The 19,753-nt window shown below is 35.9% G+C and overlaps 2 protein-coding genes across 2 annotated transcripts; both read left to right on the top strand.

Annotated features, from left to right (window-relative positions):
* Positions 1 to 3,562: 3,562 nt before the first annotated feature.
* Positions 3,563 to 8,269, top strand: LOC112042793 (probable pseudouridine-5'-phosphatase). The gene is made up of 6 exons (XM_024077955.2): positions 3,563 to 3,699; positions 4,182 to 4,317; positions 6,071 to 6,201; positions 6,580 to 6,678; positions 7,186 to 7,245; positions 7,942 to 8,269. The coding sequence occupies exons 1-6, from the start codon at positions 3,640 to 3,642 to the stop codon at positions 8,104 to 8,106; spliced, it is 651 nt and encodes a 216-aa protein (XP_023933723.2). The 5' UTR covers positions 3,563 to 3,639; the 3' UTR covers positions 8,107 to 8,269.
* A 739-nt stretch (positions 8,270 to 9,008) lies between these two features.
* On the top strand, positions 9,009 to 11,669 carry LOC112042825 (uncharacterized). Its single transcript, XM_024077999.2, has 2 exons — positions 9,009 to 9,285; positions 9,913 to 11,669. The coding sequence occupies exons 1-2, from the start codon at positions 9,009 to 9,011 to the stop codon at positions 11,646 to 11,648; spliced, it is 2,013 nt and encodes a 670-aa protein (XP_023933767.2). The 3' UTR covers positions 11,649 to 11,669.
* The last annotated feature ends 8,084 nt before the right edge of the window (positions 11,670 to 19,753 follow it).

Genomic DNA, 19,753 nt, shown 5'->3' with positions numbered 1-19,753 from the left:
TAGCTGACATTAAGGCCTATAACGCAATATATGTAAGCCAAAATTTTACGGTTTTGATGTTATATCGATTATTGTACAAAATTCAAAAATCCCTACCTTCAGTGCATTTTCAGCACATAGTATGACTAAAGTCTTCAAAAATTACTTAAGCGTAGATTGTATTCTTGGTAATTATTTTTGGATAGTTGTTTCAAGTAATTTGGATAGTTGTTTGGATAGAAAGTAGATTGGATAGTTTTTTGAGTTTTTCTACTGCAAAGTAAGTTTTTTTCCAAAAAATTGGTCTAATTATTTTTTTTATGTTTAACGTTTTTTGTGTGTGTAATTTTAACGGTCACATAATAAAATAAATTGTACTAGGCCAAGCTGTATATCTAAGTTAAAAACATGTTTTTAACTTAGATATACAGCTCGATTTAATGGGGATTCCAAAGATTTGAATGAAATGAGTACTACTTATGGGATAACCTGTATATACATAAATATATGATACTTATAAGTAAACACAACAGGTACATATGTGCGCTCGGTGGACTAGCTAAATTCGGATCACGTTTTGCGGTTATTTTCTAGGCACGTAACATATCTAACAGTAGTAAATCTTTTGAGGTAAGGTTTATTTAAAGTCCAATTTTGGTGTGTTATAGTTATTAATTTATGGTATATACATACACCTACCTACTAACTGCCAAAAATATTTAAACATTGTTAGTGGAAAAATTAATGAATTAAGTATAGTTAATATGAATATTGTTATTAATTTAGTAAATAAATCTATTTTATTATTACACATATTCAATTATATTTCATTTATCTCTCTCTATTTGCATTATGGTTTGCAAGGAGTGTTCTAGTCGTTTCTAAAAATAGCTCTGTGTCTTAATTTATAAACGACTAGCGGACGCCCGCGACTTCGTCCGCGTGACACCCTATCCCTATGCTACCCCTACCCTAAGTATCCTATGTCCGTCTCCTGGTTCTAAGCTACCTCTCCACCAATTTTTAGCCAAATCGGTCCAGACGTTCTTGGGTTATAAATAGTGTAACTAACACAAGTTTATTTTATATACATAATATATATAAGTAGATAGATTTACGAACGATCAAACCTATAGGGTGGTTTGATTTACAAAGTTTTAATTAAAAGAACTAACCGGTCTAGTGAGATTTCAATGGCCTTTATAGACGTGTTTAATATGTATGCTTATGATGCATTTCCAAATTCTAAAAAGAAGTTCTTTTAAATTGTCTAATGTTCTTTGCCTCCTGAAGGTGGTTTCTACAAATGTAATCTACAAAATTTTATGATAAAAAATTCTTAGTAGGTATACAACAAATCACATACAGACAAATAGAGGTCAGACTCAGAAACCAACCTAGTGTCTCTGTCTACAGTGATAGAGTACAGTCTATTTATAAAATGACAAGAACAAAATGATGATATCAAAATCACACATTACATAGCATCTACGATAATTTGATAATCAAATTCAAAAATGTCAGAATAAGTGACTATGTTTACAGCAATTTTAAATAGATTAAATATTTTCAAAAATATATTCATACCTCTGCCCTCATCGTCCGTACCATGTTCAGGAGAATTCTGTTCAGAAACTATTCAATTTATTCAACACCCAAGAAGGATTTCCGTTTAAAGATGGAGAGAGATTGGGTTGTGTGAAACGCTTTCACAAAGTTACACATTGCCTCTTTGACATGGACGGGACAGTTTTGGGTAAATTTCAAGTTTATATACTAATTAGAGACTTCGTCCGCCCGCGACTTCGTCCCTTCATCATTGTTCATCATTATCAGCCGATAGACGTTCACTGCTGGACATGGGCCTCTTGCATGGACTTCCAAACACAACGGTCTAAAGCCGCCAGCATCCAACGGCTCCCTGCAACCCGCTTAATATCCTCGGTCCTCCTGGTGGGTGGTCGACATTCCAGCACCTTGGGACCCCAACGTCCATCGGCTCTTCGAACTATGTGGCCTGCCTATTGTCACCCTTAGACTTCTTTCATCCAGCCCTTTCGCAAAATCAGCGGACACCTACCAAGTATAAACTACTTCACTGCCAAATTTCATGTTTCTACGAGTGACCTTTCGCATTTATATATTAAGATGAATTGCAGTCTAACGCGAATTCGTTGTTAAGTCAAATAAATTTCGTTTATTTCAAGTAGGCTTAGCTTTGTACTAAGAGCCTGTATAGGTAAATATAGATGTAAACACCTCATTTTTTAAAGGCTGAAGTTTGTCAGCTTATGCCCTTACCATAAGTAAGGATGATTTAAGGTTTCATCTATGTGAAAATAAGATGTGTCTGATTCAGATCACTCTGGGATCTTACTCTATATATAACACCTCGTTTAAGGGGACTTTTAAGTACTCAGCCTGCAAAATTTGGAACGACCTACCGCCACCAATTAGACTAGCTAAATCTCTCACTGTTTACAAAAAATTAATTAAAGAACATCTCTTAGTTCTACAGAAACAATAACCAAATATTTTGCAGGACAGTTACTTTTCTTTTTTATGTATTTTTTTGTCCTTATTGTAGTTGTTTAGTAATCTTATTTTATTTTTTATTTATTTTTTGCATATAATATTAATGTTTATCCTTCGCTCCAATCTAATTTTTAACCGACTTCCATAAAGGAGGAGGTTCTACGTTCGACTGTATGTATGTTTTTTACTTACTATAGATATGTGGATACATAATAGTATATTATTTTATCTATTTTAACGACGCAACGCTCTCCCGATCAGTCCGTGAGCTCACCCTGGGGTCATGCCTGAAAATCAGCGCTACAGTTACTTAGCTGTAGCATAGAGCTGAGGCAGCGCCCCATTCAGCCGAAGCCTTAGTATTAAGTTAGTATTAAGTTAGTATTAATTCTCATGTTTTTTTTTCTTATTTATGTTATGTTGTTTTTGGCTGAATAAATGTTTTTATTATTATTATTATTATTATTAACATGTTTTCATAACTCGATACTGTGAGTGAAAGAATTTGCATGTATCTGTCTATATCTAACACTATGCAATAGATCACAGAACATAGAAAAAGCTGTGCAGTGGACCTTTAAATAAAATTAGCAGGTTTTGTGGGTCTGGATCCTTAACTGGATCTGGAACCGTCTATTAAACATAGATAGTTGAGCGTATGGATCCTTGAAAGCGTGTTTTTTACGACCAACTGTCTCGTTTGGTCCAGTGAACAGTAAAAACATTGGAATAAGCAATTTCCATTTTGCCATTTAAAGAAGATACAGGTGCTACGGTAAAAAAAAATCAGTCATTTTGGGCCCTTTTTGAAAGTGCCGGCCAACGAAAAACAACCTGACAACTTTTATGCCATATTAGCTATTGCTCCAAATGGCTAATTCTATCGTTTCGTGCCATTTTTTTTTTGTTGGCCGGCACTTTCAAAAAGAGCCCAAAAATGTATGGAACGCGAATGATGTCCTTGAAGCTGTAGAGTTCGTTTGTTTCATTGTAAGCGGGTGTGCGCGGAAAAAATCGCGGGCGACTGCGAGTATGGTCATAAGTGTAGGTCATAAGTGTAGATTTAACGAGTTACTATAGAAAATTACGTGTAACATTTCAGATACAGAAATTACATATCATAAAATGATTAAACAAATATGTGAAAAACACAACAAAAAGTATCCAAAGGAATTACAACTTAAAGTAAGATCTTCATTAATAGGTAGATATATTATTCTTCGCATATATCTCTAAATTGGTCCAGAGGGAAAGGCACGTAGAAGAGAGATTTTTTCATTTTGGGGAAATCCTCATTGATCTACTATCACATCAAATGGAGGTGCGTAATAGCCCAGTGGATATGACCTCTGCTTCCGATTCCGGAGAATGTGGGTTCGAATCCGATCCGGGGCATGCACCTCCAACTTTTCAGTTATGTGCATTTTAAGAAAATAAATATGAAGTGTCTCAAACCGTGAAGGAAAAACATCGTAAGGAAACCTACAAAGTGTGTGTGAAGTCTGCCAATCCGCATTGGGCCAGCGTGGTGGATTATTGGCCTAACCCCTCTCATTCTGAGAGGAAACTCGAGCTCAGCAGTGAGCTGAATATGGGTTGCTAATGATGATGATTCCCGCGGGGCGTTTGGTAGTTTAATTAGTAAGATTTCACGTTAATTTTTTAAGGTGTATGGATTAACTGACAGAGAACTGAGTGTGTTGGTCGTAAACGAAGTAAAGATGCCAATATCGGTTGATGAATTCGAGAGGCAGTTAAATGATTTGGCCCAAAAAATGTTGCCAAGTGCACCGTTACAAAAAGGTAAGCTACAATAGGGTTGCCACCTGTCCTGTTATTTATATCAAACTATACTATATTATTATTCAATAGGTATTATAGCCCGTTTTTTTAACTAAATATCACGTGTCTCAAACAGTGAAGGAAAAACGTTACGAGGAAACCTGCATAACTGATATTTTTTTTATTTTTTACATGTGTGTCTGTGAATCCGCTATTGGGCTAATGCACGCCATTGACGATCAATTATTCACACGTTTCTTCAACACCCACGACTATAATTGATCGTGTATTGGTCGCTGCGTGCATGGCGGCTCGACTTATGAAACGTCTCCGCTGCCGTTTGCGCTGCAGAAACGTGAGAATAATTGACAGTCAATGGCTGACTTAACGTGGTGGATCATTGCTATACTGAGAAGAGACTCATGTTCAACAGTGAGCCGATTGACAACGCTGGAGCAGCGTGGTGGGCCAAGCTCTATATAGGGCCTGTAGTAAGGCCGTTTTAACGTGCTTCAATAATGACAAAAAGAGTGTTGTTTTTCATACTTACATAGATATTATGTTCATGAATTTCTCAATAAAAAATCTAATAAGAAATTTTAATTAAAAAATAATAAATTATAAAAATGTGGAACCCTTGCAAGAATGTGTTCAAATTCACAACAGGAAGTAACCTTGGCAAAGTATATCAGATAGCGGGCTTACAAATTCGGTAGTTTACGAAGGTTGTCCGATTTAATTGCATAAGCCTTGTTTACCTGTTTATAAACTCCGATGCTCAAAAATGGCCCAAAATAGTCAGTGATTCCGCATTGGTAAAATATAGATCTTGTTTACCTTTTTATGTCCATATACGAATTGAATAACTAACTAGAATAAAAAAAAAAAAAAAAAAAACCGACCGAATTGAGAACCTCCTCCTTTTTGAAGTCGGTTAATAAAGGTGCACTTGGAATTGCTTCAAATATAAAAAAAAAATATATAAAATTCAAATATAATAAAGGCCGTAATTACAATTTTATGTAAACATTTAAATATAATTGTAGTGTCTGTCTGCGATTTCAAGGATTTTTTTTAATTTTAGTCTCTCTGTCTGTTTGTTTGTCACGGCTAAACGGATTTTAATAAGACTTTCACTGGAAGATAAAGGAGGTTATTGTGCAACATACAGGGTGTACCGTAAATATTACGACATACTTTACAGAGTTATAATAATAATCAAGTATAAAATCAATGCTTAAGTAACGATTTCATCACATACTAGGACTAAATTGCCCTGAAGATAGTGATTATGTAGAAAAATCAATATAAATTAAAAACCGTAACATTACAGCTAACATATATTGCGTTCTTTCAGTAGGTTTTGATGTCAGCTTCCATACTATTTACAGAACACCCTACCACTGTAGCACGTCGATTCTCTTTCCACGATCGCAAACGCTTCGACAACTAGAAAAATGTATGGGAATGATATTTGCTATCGACAGGTCACGTGACCAAAATCTGTCATTCCCATACATTTTTCATCCAGTGAATTTCTGCGACTCGCTTGATTTCGTCAGTCTACCTGGTTGGGGGTTGATCAACACTGCGCTTTCTAGTGCGGGGTCGCCATTCTAGGACCTTGGGACCCATCGGCGCTTCGAATTATGTGCCCCACCCATTGCCACTTCAGAGTTCAGCGTCGCGACTCGTTATGCTATTTCGGTGTCAAACAATAAATTAAATTATTAGGCGGAAAGAGAGGGTTGAGAGGTCGACTGTTTTCTTTCAGGAGCTGAACGTCTACTCACTCATCTGCATGACTACAAAATACCAATGGCGTTAGCGACTAACTCTATGGAACAAGCTGTCAGACTCCACGCTACTGCGAGACCGAAACTGTTTGGCTTATTTCATCACAAAGTATAAATTTCCCTACAATCGTTTCTTTGTATTAAGGAAATGACAGTTTTATAAATTGTAGGTATATAAACTATTAGCCCAGCTGTTTATTTTTTACTATTGTTTAATTAATAGTTATACAACTTAACAGTTACAATGTCCTACAAATTGCGTGGCACCAACATTATCTCGTTTCGACGCTTAGATATTTTTATTACCTGGTAACCCAGTTAGTTACCAGAATCAACAATTTGCGTAAATAAAAAAGTTGAGCGTCTCATCTAGATGAAGCTACTTACGGACTGGATGGACATGGATCCTGGGCTCTAAATGTCATGCTGACTTGAAGTTAAACTTGATCGTTTATGTGTGGTGTAAAATTTATGTTTCTGGCCATAGGTAAGCGTCACTGACCCAGAAGTGTTTCGTGGCAAACCAAACCCTGACATCTTCCTGGTGGCTGCTTCAAGATTTCCAGATAAACCTTCTCCAAGACAGGTGACATTTCAGCATTATCAACATATTTATACGCTTCACTGCAGGGCTAAGACTTCCTCTATATTGAAGAGGGAATTTGGAGCTTAGGCCCACCACGCAACAAAGCGAATCGACAGGCATAAGGGTTAATGTTTGACGTGTTCTCTCATAGTGACAGACCTGGCGACGGATAAAATTTAGATAAGCCGTCCCAAAGAAAAGGATATTCATATACCGTGATACATACATACATAGCGTGAGCATGGATGAGGTAACCCGTCGGGAATCGCCATGCATGAACTCATGATCCGCTGATGTGTAGAGTAATATAAAGACTATTTCGTTTGAATGTCAAGACACCCTCAATCGAGGCCTTAGCTTTTTGTTTCAAACCTCAGGTTTACCCAGTAATCCAGTTTTTGAGAACACGACTAACAATTTACTACATTACTAATCAGATTTAGGACAGCTACGCAAAATTCGAAATAAATTCAGAATATCCTAATAAGCTCCTGTTTGTATTTATAGTGTCTCGTTTTCGAAGACTCAGCGGTAGGAGTGCAATCAGCTAAAGAAGCCGGCATGCAGGTAAACTTGCTTTTAAATCTTGCGGACGACCGCGACTTCGTTCACGTGAAATTCAAAAATGAAAGCTGGCACGAGTACCTAAACATAGCAACACACTGACGCCATTATAATGGCGTGAGAAATTTTCAATTATTATTTGACATACACACCGTAAAGTTTCCTTCGTTTTAAACCGAAATCCCACATGATGCACCCAATGTTTATTATCCATTAGTGTTATTATAAAAAATATATACAATTTAAGGAGTTACGATTGCAACAAACATTCAAAAATCAATTATTTTAAAACATCCTGTATTTTCAAACATCTACCTATTCCCCCGCTGCGCTATTCGGCTCGTCGGCCCCTTTGAGGTCATTCACTTTAGCCTAAACTCGGTCAAAGTTCAATGACTTGCAACAGGATGTTTAAATTTTTTCATAAATAATTCTTTTTTTCGCTAGCGTGTGAATTAGCTTAAAGTCATTTTTAATATTGTTAGGGGGTTTCTTGTATTGGACTAATAAACGTCAGGGCGGCTTACAGACGGTGAAACTAGCACACTGTATTTAATGTACTGGACATCCACGAGGCATGGGTCTTTGTTACTTTATCTGCGCAGACAACTTTCATTTTGGTTCAACTTACTTGCCGGGGTATATACATGGGAGAAATCGCACAGCTAGTACAAAATAATCGAAATTTAAGCATTTCAGGTAGTAATGATTCCTGACGCGCGCATGGATCGTGAACACACTCGTCACGCGACTCTGGTCATCCGGTCACTTCTTGACTTCAGGCCAGAACTGTTCGGCTTGCCACCGTTTGATGACGGTCCAAGAACAATGAAGAGAATTGAGGACAATGAAGCACATGAATAAAATAAAATGTCCTTTATTTCCACAGTCAAAATAATCAAAAAGAGATGTTTTTTATTATCACAGTGTATTTAAATTATATAATTTTGAATTACCTTCATTCCTTCCTTCATGGGAATTATTTTGGAAGTTAAATAAGTACCTAATAAAATCTGTGTGTCGTGTGAACTGTGTTCTTTTTTCGGAATTTCCGAAATTCGGAAGCTAAGAATATGTCGATACAGCATTCTATTTGTAAACTTTAAGAAACAGACTAATTTTTGCAAGGTCTAAGCAAATATTTATAGTCTAAATACTAATCAATTCCTAATTAAGTAGAGACAGATGTATAAAATTGACTAATCCAAGGACGGAAAAGACAGGACCAAGTATTTTACTAAGGATACAACGTTCTTACACCAGAAATTATTGATATCTTTGAACAGGAGGTATAAATAAAATCCTTGGAGTAACCTCAACGACAGAGAAAGAAATAGACAACTATAAGGCGTGCCATTGTCAGTCAAAGGATTTTGACGTGATTTTTACATCACATACACACACATTAGATTGAACTAAGTTACTAAAAATGACATTTTTGAGGCTATAATTTTGTACTTACACTTTGTTCATTTTATTTTATTTTCTAATTGTGTTTGAGCTTGTTAGTTGTGCTTGAAAAAACTGCGTGCATCCAATTATTATCGAATATTCTTGTTTCGTTTCATTGTAGAGTCCACACATTAATTATCTATTCTCTTTTTTAGTGAATTTCAACGGATGATATTTATTCGTCTATTTCTTTCTCTGTCTGTGTTCATTGTTTTATAGGTTCCATGTCCTTTATTTCTTTCTACGACAAACTTCCTGATTTAACTACCAGACGTCAAATTAATTTGACAATGATTTTTAGAATATGTTGACAGATGCATTTTTACTATTGCTTTTTCGCATTAATTTTTACTGTTTTAAAAAACTCAGCCACTGATAGGAATACAGAATTGGTTTACCCAGAATGTGGGCTCATAAGGCCGTCTCCATCATCAATTGGATTAGTATTCTTCGTGATAATTAACAACACTTCAAACAAAACCAATTACGATATCGAAGTAACACCGGATGAATGCTGCCTTGAAATAGGAGATAAGGTTGATTGTGACTCCTTGCAAATTATTGGAGGATGTAAAGATCATGTATCTAGAGGTAAAATTAAACATGATCAATATTATTGAATTAAGTGTTTAGCAGATGGGGAACTTCAGACCTATCCGAGAATCGGAAATAAATATGTTGCCTTAACTGTCGAGCTTTATGGTGTTTAAATTATAGATTTAGATGCGTAACTTAATAACTTAACATTATAAATGCACATATGTATTTTGTACCGCTTACACTCCTAACCATTGAACCGATTTAAAAAATCAAAGTACCAACCAAGCTACATCATCAGTGAGCATAAGATATATTTTATCTGTTTATTTCCACGGACACGGGAACTACGTGGGTGGAAACGTAGTGAGGTGTGATTATACAATTAAATGATTATTTTAACATGCACGGGTTTAAGACCGTTTCCATAAAATTACCAACTTATTGTTATACTAGCGGACCCGGTCAAGCTTCCGTATGACTTATGTGCACTTCTTCTCTATCCCTACCCTAAAAAAAACTCTCTGTAAGAACCATCCATCCTCGTACCTACTTCAAGGAGTATTCTAAAAAAAATTGCAAAATCGGTTCAGCCGTTCTCGAGATTTGCGCTTAGCAATACATTTAGCTATTTATTTTTATATTATAGTAGGAATTAACTAAAATTTTATGATTTTAAAGGTAAAACAAAGTTAATAAAAGTTGTCGCGCCCACTTTAAGCCAATATAATAGAAAAGGGAACTGTGCTGTATATGTTGATTCTAAATCAGGTATTGGAAAAAATAAAAGAGATGCAATAAACATCAACTTTGATACTAGATCTTATAATAATAAATTCTATAACTATAAGGATTGTAAACACGAAGATGACGATCCATTTAATGATTGTAAGCCAGTTAATTGTGACACAAGATATAATGGTGTTAAACCACATTTTAGCAGGAAAGCAAAGAGATGTGTTGCTGTACCACCGTGCGTGAAGGAATATGACTACGAGTATGATTATCCCAGTGTTATTTACAATCCGCAAACAAATCAGTGCATTGAAGAATCAATAGTAGATGGTGATTTAGAACATGTCAAAACATTCAATAAAGACTGTGGTAACAAAAGAAAACATAAAGACGTATTAATAATAAACAAATTCAATCCAAATAAAACATCGTTTTTGCCCAATGACATATTGATAGATGATATAGAAACAACTACAATCAAGAAACTAAAAAAAACGACTATTAACAAACTACAAGCCTTAAATCTGAAGGCTCAACATAAATCAATAATAAATTCTTATAAAGATACTGATAGAATAAAATCGTTCCTAAATAAATATTTTGTCGATAGTTATTGGACTTCAATAACTCTTGTTCTAGTCATTGTAGCACAATGTTTATTGATTTGCACAATGATTTATTATTTGCAACAAACTTGCAACTGTTGTAAACAAAAGAAAAATGTTCGAAAGTTTTTCAACTATCGGCAAGATGCATCTGTTACGACACCATTGATTCATACTAGCAATATAGATACTGAAACGACAGAATTTCAACATTTGTCCGAGTCTTCTAATAACGCTGACCAGAAAGTCAAATGTTACAAAGCGTGTCAGTTAGAAAAAACTAACGCAAAGAAAAGTATGTCTGATGATATACTATCTAAACTTTTGAATGGACGAGACTGGAAAAAGAATAAATCACAGGCTAAAACTGAACTTGATAATGTTGAAGAGACAATAAAACATTTTCCTGAAAGTAACCAAGTTCATAATGTACCCAAACATGTCGGTAAAATAATTAATGAGACCAAAGTAATTTTAGAAAATGAAAAAGATAACAATGTTATGTTTAAAAAACAAACTACGTATGTAAAAGAAGATAATCACACAGATAACGATAGAAACGATCAAGGGAGTGAAGAAAATATATCATCGGAAAAAGAAATACAATGTCACAGTTACAATCGTTTCCATACAGATATTGCTGAGTACAGGGCTGGCTTAGCCACGAACACAGGTATTTTGAAAGACGATAAATCTAGAAAAGGTACTTCCAATTCATCTGAAAAGGGTGCGCAAGCGTACTTTTCAAACGATTCTATAGATGATTTTCTATCAGAAAGAGGCGTAATTTATTTGGCGGGTGAAAATATGACGAAATATACATTTTCCAGCGGTTCTAATGAATTAAGACCGTCGTTAACGTCTTCGGCAACAAGCAAGACTTCCAAAAATTTCGTCAAAAATGTCCTATCATTGTTGAACAAACGATCCAAGCAAGGGCCTTCGTCAGACCCAGGTCAGAAGAAAGATATTGATCTCGAGCTGCTTCACATGTCCAGAGCATCTGTTTATTCTTCCACCAATGGTTCGGACTGTGTGAAAAATTTTAAACGAAAAGATTCGAGAACTTCTTACTAATTTTTAAGGTTTTGTAGATTGTATTTATTAGGCGTAATAAAAATACTCTAATTTACATTTTTATTTTCATTTATATTATCTATTAACCTTTACGTTATTATTTAAATCCGCAACTCTTCTTTAGGATGACAAAAAAGACTTTGTAATTGACTTGTTAATTTTTCGTGAGTAGCTTCATCTCGATGAGACAAACAACTTTTATATTTACGAAAATTCTTGACTCTAGCTTATAGAAGGTAATTGCTACGACGCGATGCTTATACTAGGTTATTTAAATCGAAATCTATATCATTCCTAAGAGCATCAGGACATTTTGCACAGATACACGGTGGACATAGCGTTGAAGGAGGCTCCGTTGGCATTGTGACGTATTTAAATGGCACCACCTGTTAAAGTAAAGTCGAACATTTGAACTAATTCCACAAATATGGTAAAGTTTGACGACCTCCGTGGCGAAGTGGTATGCGCGGTGGATTTACAAGACGGAGATACTGGGTTCAATCCCCGGCTGGGCCGATTGAGGTTTTCTTAATTGGTCAAGACCTAGCTGGCGGGAGGTTTTGGATGAGGCTTTTCCCACCACGTTACTACCCTACCGGCAAAGGCGTTCCGCCGAAGCGATTTAGCGTTCCGGTACGATGTCGTGTAGCAACTGAAAGGGGTGTGGATTTTCATCCTCCTCATTAATAACTCGCTTCCATCTTAGATTGCATCATCACTTACCGTCAGGTGAGATTGTAGTCAAGGGCTAACATGTAAATAATATTAAAAAAATAATATAAACGCAGAAACTGGTATGGATCGATGTTTGTTACGCCATAACCACTGAATCGATTTGGCTAAATTTTAGAATGGAGATGGATTATACCCTGGAATAACACAAATACTACTTTTTTTGTCCCGATTCCGATCCCGATTGATTCACACAGTCGACGTGAAAAAGTACGATTTTTGTAAAGTGAATATCGTCGGTTCAATATGCGAATTTCTCTTTCACAGTCTTGAATAAGATATACAAAAATAAAACTTATGAGGGAGGTAGTTTATAGTTAGTAGAAGTCCTTTAAGAACGTATTTTGCGACAGGGCCGGATTAAGGAGGTCTAATGGCGGACGTTGGCTAGTTATTTATTATTTCGAATACATACACACCTTGATCTTTGGAAAATGAATATTTCCTATTAATTTGAATTTCGGCAGCGGTCCTCTCGTGACACATAAGCACTAAAAAATATATCAATTTTATATAATACATACAAACACATTCAATATCATTACGCCCGTAGGGCAGAGTTCACATCTTGCTAAGCCTTGCCTTGCCTATCTCCATAGTTTCTTCCATTCTTATCAATTCTTTCATACAAAGTCGTCGGTTGAAGGTATTCTTGACCTAGCCTTTAACTAGAATACCGTGGATTTATTTCAGCAACGTTAACCTTGGAACCTTTTTACCCGACTACGGCGAAGCCAAAAGGAAGGGTAATGATTTTGGCAGTCTATGTATGTGTGTATGTTTGTTCCACCGTAGCGCCTAAACTACTGAATCGATTTTAATAAATGAGGTGAAATGACACCTCATTTAATAATTCAAATTGAGTCATAGGCTATATAAATTTTATAAAAAAATATATGGCGGAATTTATATTTATACATCACATTTCGAAAAAAAATAAACCGAGATAATCACTATGTGTTTGGTTTCAAACGAAATGTCTTGGCGAGCACATTACAAATAGGTATGTTTCATATTGTTTGAGTCAAAATGTATCTTTAAAATGCGATCGTAAAGTTCGCGCGGTCCAGTCGTTTCATATTAGAACGCGACGATGTACTCGTAGGTAGGTACTAGTAGATCTGCTAGGCTCAATCGGGAAACGGAAAGTATTAAATAAAAAATGAAGCTTAAAAACTATAACCCGACTATGTAAAAAGGGGTTTGAAAAGAACGAAACAAGAAATTATTTTAGACTAGCGGACGCCCGCGACTTCGTCTGCGTGAAACCCTACTACTACGCCTACCCTAACCCTATCCCTACCTTACCCCTACCGTACCCCTATCCCTACCCTACCCTGTCCCAACCCTACCCCTACCCTACCACTACCCCTACTCTACCCCTACCCTACCCCTACCCCTACCCTACTCATTAAGGCTGCACTTCTTTATTTATCTCCTCCCCGCGAGTCGCATCGAGCGCGGTAACCGTTACACAAAAATAATCCATATAGCATGAATTAGTATTCACGCGCGATGGCTTAGCGTATTTCTTGTATAACTTTGGTGTTTCTTTACCGATTTTTATGATTCTTTTTTTATTGAATAGGTAATAATGTTAACTTTTTTAGTTAGGGATAAGTGATGAGTGTTATAAACATAAGAGTAGACAAATATAATTAGAAAGCTCCGAACTGCTAAGCTATCGGGAGTTACACGTGTTATTGTGAGTCAACCATAAAAGATAGACATATATATGCTGTTGTGTTTTTATAGATAATTTTAAGGAGAACATTTCCGTCATACGTGATTTCTATGTAGCTTTAACCATTAAGGCTGTACACGCGACGGAAGCTTAAAAAATTGAGTAACTTCTCCCGTTTTCTCAACATTTCTCTTCACTGCTCTGCTCCTATTGATCGTAGCGTAATGAAAAGTATACTATAACCTGACCAGGAGTATGTAGAATAATTGTACCAAGTTTCGTTAAAATCCGTCCAGTAGTTTTTGTTTCTATAAAGAACATACAGACAGACAGACAGACAGACAGACAGACAGACAGACAGACAGACAGACAGACAGACAGACAGACAGACAGACAAAAATTTTACTGATTGCATTTTTGGCATCAGTATCGATCACTAATCACCCCCTGATAGTTATTTTGGAAATATATTTCATGTACAGAATTGACCTCTCTACAGATTTATTATAAGTATAGATTAAAATAGAGAAATGCACCAAAAATGGTCACGGTAGAGCCGTGGTTGGCCATGTTTTTTTTTATTTTTAACATACTTTTATTAAACCAATTATTTAACCGTATTCCTTATTTATACATCATACAAATGTATATCATCAAAATCATCTTCATATACTTTTATACGGGTTAACCTGGGCTCTCGGGTATGCCGGCGACGATGTATGCCAGTGGGCATTCCATTCCCATTTGTCCATTTCTCTTCATGAGGTATATCGTTAGTCGCATTTTAGGCGTACTGGACCGTCATTGACCGTCGTCGTGTTGTTGAGGCACGGGGATGTAATACGACCAACATCCCAATTCCAGGCTGCTGTGAAGTATTTGGTCGAAAAACTCAAAATTTCATTGCCCGACCCAGGATTTAAACCCAACACCTTATGATATGAAAACGCATATGCTAAGCTAACCAACGAAACAATTGATTAAAATTAATAGTATGTATGAATTTAATTAAATACGTACACCAGGCTGTAATAAACACAAATAAAAATAATTTTTAAAAAATTACATTATTTCAACGTTCAAGTTTTGATTTTTATGTAAATAGTCAAAATTGATACTTACAATCTGCAAATAAAAATACATATATTGTTTTTTTTTAAATATTACAAATGAAGACATTAATTAGTGATCATCAATGATTTAATAATTACCGTAACTGTACTTCCTGCCTGTACAAATATTAAAAATCATATTAATAAAAATTAAAAGTTAAAAAGATCAATAATCATATTTTTTAAAATATTACCAGCTTATATTATTTTCTTCAGCTTTCTTCTTTTACTGTTCATTAAAGATTCTTAAAAATACCAGTACCGGTGTAAATGAATGGCCTTTGATTGTATATACGTATATACTTATAATCAAAGATTCAAGCTATATTTTTATGTACCTACATGATAATAAGAAAAAACTTTAGGCTATTTCAATAATAAAAAATAGTAGATTGTTATACAAGGGGCTAAAAAGACCCATTATATACGAGGTATTTTTAGGGCCGGAGACGTAAGCCGCGGGCCGCTAAATAGTTTCGCGGATTCAGTTTTTCACAAATCCTGCGGGAACCATGGATTTTTCCGGGTTGAAAAGTTGCCTATCTATAGGTACTAATTAATACTAATATTATATAAAGCTGAAGAGTTTTTGTTTGGTTAAACGCCATCTCAGGAGTCAAAAACTACGAGTCCGATTTGGTCGCGTGGTTCTCATTTCCGTATTCTTACGAGAACGAGAACCACGCGAGTGAAACCGCGCGGCGTCAGCTAGTGTGTTAATAAACGATAATCCACGATAAACTTTCTACTCGTAGATAACTGGATCACTTGTACATATGTTTTCTGTGTCATATGTATGGTAGCATAATAAATAGTTTGAACCGTGAATGACTTTGCAAGGTAGCATGTTTCAATGTCAGTAGTATGATCCTAAAAGGCTGACAAACTTTTGAATGAGGTGTGTCTGGTTATAGCAAGCTTTCGGCAATGAAGTGCATTTCATGAGAAACAAACACCCTGATAACTCATTGCGAATCTGTATTGCAGAAGGAATTTTCCGTTTTGTACAATTGATTCACGTTTACCTACCTTAGTTAAAAACCTAGTGCAGGCCCTGGCTCTCGGTAGGTATGCTACTAAGTTAACTTACTGAAGTTTCTGTAGCTTTTTCTGCCTGGAAATTCAAAGTAATTTAGTTCTACTAGTAGGGTAGTAAGTTCGTTGCTAACAAAATATTAAGTAAACTTACCCAAGTTTCTGCAGGTTTTTCACCAGCCTGGAAAGTCAAAGTCGCGTAATTAGTCAGGCACTTCTACTAATAGGGTATCTATGATGGTTTGATGGCAAAATGTTAAGTTAACTTACTGGCCCTTCTGCAGCTTTGTCACCAGCCTGGAAAGTCAAAGTCATGTAATTACTTAGGTATTTCTACTTATAACGTAGGAAGTGCGTTGAAGGTTAAATGTTAAGTTAACTTACTGGCGCTTCTGCAGCTTTATCACCAGTCTGGAAAGTCAAAATCGTGTAACTAGTTAGGTATTTCTACTAATAGGGTAGTAAATGCGTTGATGGTTAAATGTTAAGTTGACTTACTGGAGCATCTGCGGGTTTTTCTGCAGCCTGGAAAATCAAAGTTACTTAATTAGATCTATTAGTTATGTACTACTATTACGGTAGCAGCTAAATAGGCGAGGTCTATTTAGCTGCTACCGTAATAGTAGTACCGTAATCTGAATCTTCATAGGCTAGTGCGTTGTTGGTAAAATGTTAAGTTAACTTACTGGCGCTTCTGCAGCTTTATCACCAGCCTGGAAAGTCAGCATCGTGTAACTAGTTAGGTATTTCTATTAATATCGTAGTAAGTGCATTGCTAGCAAAATGTTAAGTTGACTTACTGGCGCTTCTTCAGCTTTATCACCAGCCTGGAAAGTCAAAATCGTGTAATTTGTTAGGCACTTTTATTAATAGGGTAGGTAGTAAGTGTGTTGCTAGCAAAATATCAAGTTTACTTACTGGAGCTTCTGCAGGTTTTTCAGCAGCCTGGAAAATCGAAGTTAATTAATTAGCTACTTCTACTAGTACTGTTGTAGACGCGTTGCTCGCAAAATTTTAAGCTCACTTACTGGAGCTTCTGCAGGTTTTTCAACAGCCTAGAAAATCAAACTATTAGTTAGGTACTACTATTACGGTAGCAGCTAAAAAGACCTCGTGATCTGAATCTTCATAGGCTAGTGCGTTGTTGGTAAAATGTTAAGTTAACTTACTGAAATTAGTTACATAATTCTAATAGTAGGGTAGTAGGTGTACTATCCTACTAGCAGATGTATGTAAGCAAAATGTTAAGTTAACTTACTGCAGCGTCTGCGGGTTTTTCAGCAGCCTGGAAAATCAAAGTCGTGTAATTATTTAGGTACCTACTTCTACTAATCTACTAGTAGGGTATTAAGTGCGTTGCTAGCAAAATGTTAAGTTAACTTAATTAAGCGTCTGCAGGTTTTTCAGCAGCCTGGAAAATCAAAGTGGTGTAATTAGTCAGATACCTACTTCTACTAATCTACTAGTAGGGTATTAAGTGCGTTGCTAGCAAAATGTTAAGTTAACTTACTGGAGCGTCTGCAAGTTTTTCAGCAGCCTGGAAAATCATAGTCGTGTAATTAGTTAGGTAGCTACTTCTACTAATCTACTAGTAGGATATTGGGTGCGTTGCTAGCAAAATGTTAAGTTAACTTACTGGAGCGTCTGCAAGTTTTTCAGCAGCCTGGAAAATCATAGTCGTGTAATTAGTTAGGTAGCTACTTCTACTAATCTACTAGTAGGGTATTGGGTGCGTTGCTAGCAAAATGTTAAGTTAACTTACTGGAGCGTCTGCAGGTTTTTCAGCAGCCTGGAAAATCATAGTCGTGTAATTAGTTAGGTAGCTACTTCTAATAATCTACTAGTAGGGTATTGGGTGCGTTGCTAGCAAATGTTAAGTTAATTTACTGGAGCGTCTGCAGGTTTTTCAGCAGCCTGGAAAATCATAGTCGTGTAATTAGTTAGGTAGCTACTTCTAATAATCTACTAGTAGGGTATTGGGTGCGTTGCTAGCAAATGTTAAGTTAACTTACTGGAGCGTCTGCAAGTTTTTCAGCAGCCTGGAAAATCATAGTCGTGTAATTAGTTAGGTAGCTACTTCTACTAATCTACTAGTAGGGTATTGGGTGCGTTGCTAGCAAAATGTTAAGTTAACTTACTGGAGCGTCTGCAGGTATTTCAGCAGCCTGGAAAATTATAGTCGTGTAATTAGTTAGGTAGCTACTTCTAATAATCTACTAGTAAAGTATTGAGTGCGTTGCTAGCAAAATGTTAAGTTAACTTACTGGAGTGTCTGCAGGTTTTTCAGCAGCCTGGAAAATCATAGTCGTGTAATTAGTTAGATAGCTACTTCTAATAATCTCCTAGTAGGGTATTGGGTGCGTTGCTAGCAAAATGTTAAGTTAACTTACTGGAGCGTCTGCAGGTTTTTCAGCAGCCTGGAAAATCAAAGTCGTTTAATTAGTTAGGTAGGTACCTACCTACTTCTAATAAACTACTAGTATTATTTGGTAGTGGGTGCGTTGCTTGCAAAATGTGAAGTTAACTAACTGGAGCGTCTGCAGGTTTTTCAGCAGCCTGAAAAATTAAAGAAAATTAGGTAGGTACTTTTACTACTAATGAATTAATTAACTACAAACATTAGGTAACTATTTTGTTCTAAAAAAAGGAAATAGCTAGGTAGATAATATATAAATAGGCTTACTTCTTCCGGCTGTAAATAAATATTAAATGCTATAATAGGTACTTTTAGTTTACTGGTTACAGAACAAAATTAGCTCTAAAAAAACAAAGATGTCAGTAAAAAATTGAATTTAATAATTTAACTGCATATTTTGTACCTATACTTTCTACATAGATGTTAATGTCTGCACTTACGGATGGCAACAAATCAGCCATTGTAAATAATGATGAGACGATAACTAATATAATACAATTTCTACGAAACATCCTGCAATAGAAAAAAAATAGATAAACTTATAATCAAGATCCAATAAGCTCATGCTCTTGCAGTGCAAACGGAAGGGAATCCGATAAAACTGATCGCCATTCCAGCACCTTGGGACTACGAAGTGCGTCGGATATTCGAACTATGTGGCCTGCCCATTGCCACTTCCAGCTTCACGTCTCGCTGAGGTATGTCAGTGACTTTGGTTCGTCTGCGGATCTCATTTCTGATTCGATCGTGAGTAGCTAGCATTATTCGACATCTCTGGCTCAGTTGGTAGTGCTGTGGTTCTCAACAGAGGGCAAGGGTACGATTCCCAGCTCGGATTAATTTAGGAATATTGGACTGCTCTGGGAACTGCGAGGGTGAAACAGTGGGGCATCTGCTAGATCAGTTATAAAAATCTTACCTAAGCATTTAGATAAAATTCCAGGAGGAAATTACAGAAAATAGGTAGGTCTATATGATTTTAAAACTAAGTTAAAAAATCCTGTTCAAGTCGTGCAACCACTAAAAATTTGCTTTCGTTTTACGATAGGCAATACCGTTTTCGTTTTATTGCACAAATAAAATAAAAACAAAAAATAATTCCAACAAGTCATTTATTGCTGTAATG

Source organism: Bicyclus anynana, chromosome 8, assembly GCF_947172395.1.
Source record: "Bicyclus anynana chromosome 8, ilBicAnyn1.1, whole genome shotgun sequence".
NCBI lineage: Eukaryota > Metazoa > Arthropoda > Insecta > Lepidoptera > Nymphalidae > Bicyclus > Bicyclus anynana.
This window is presented reverse-complemented; position numbering and strand designations above follow the sequence as displayed.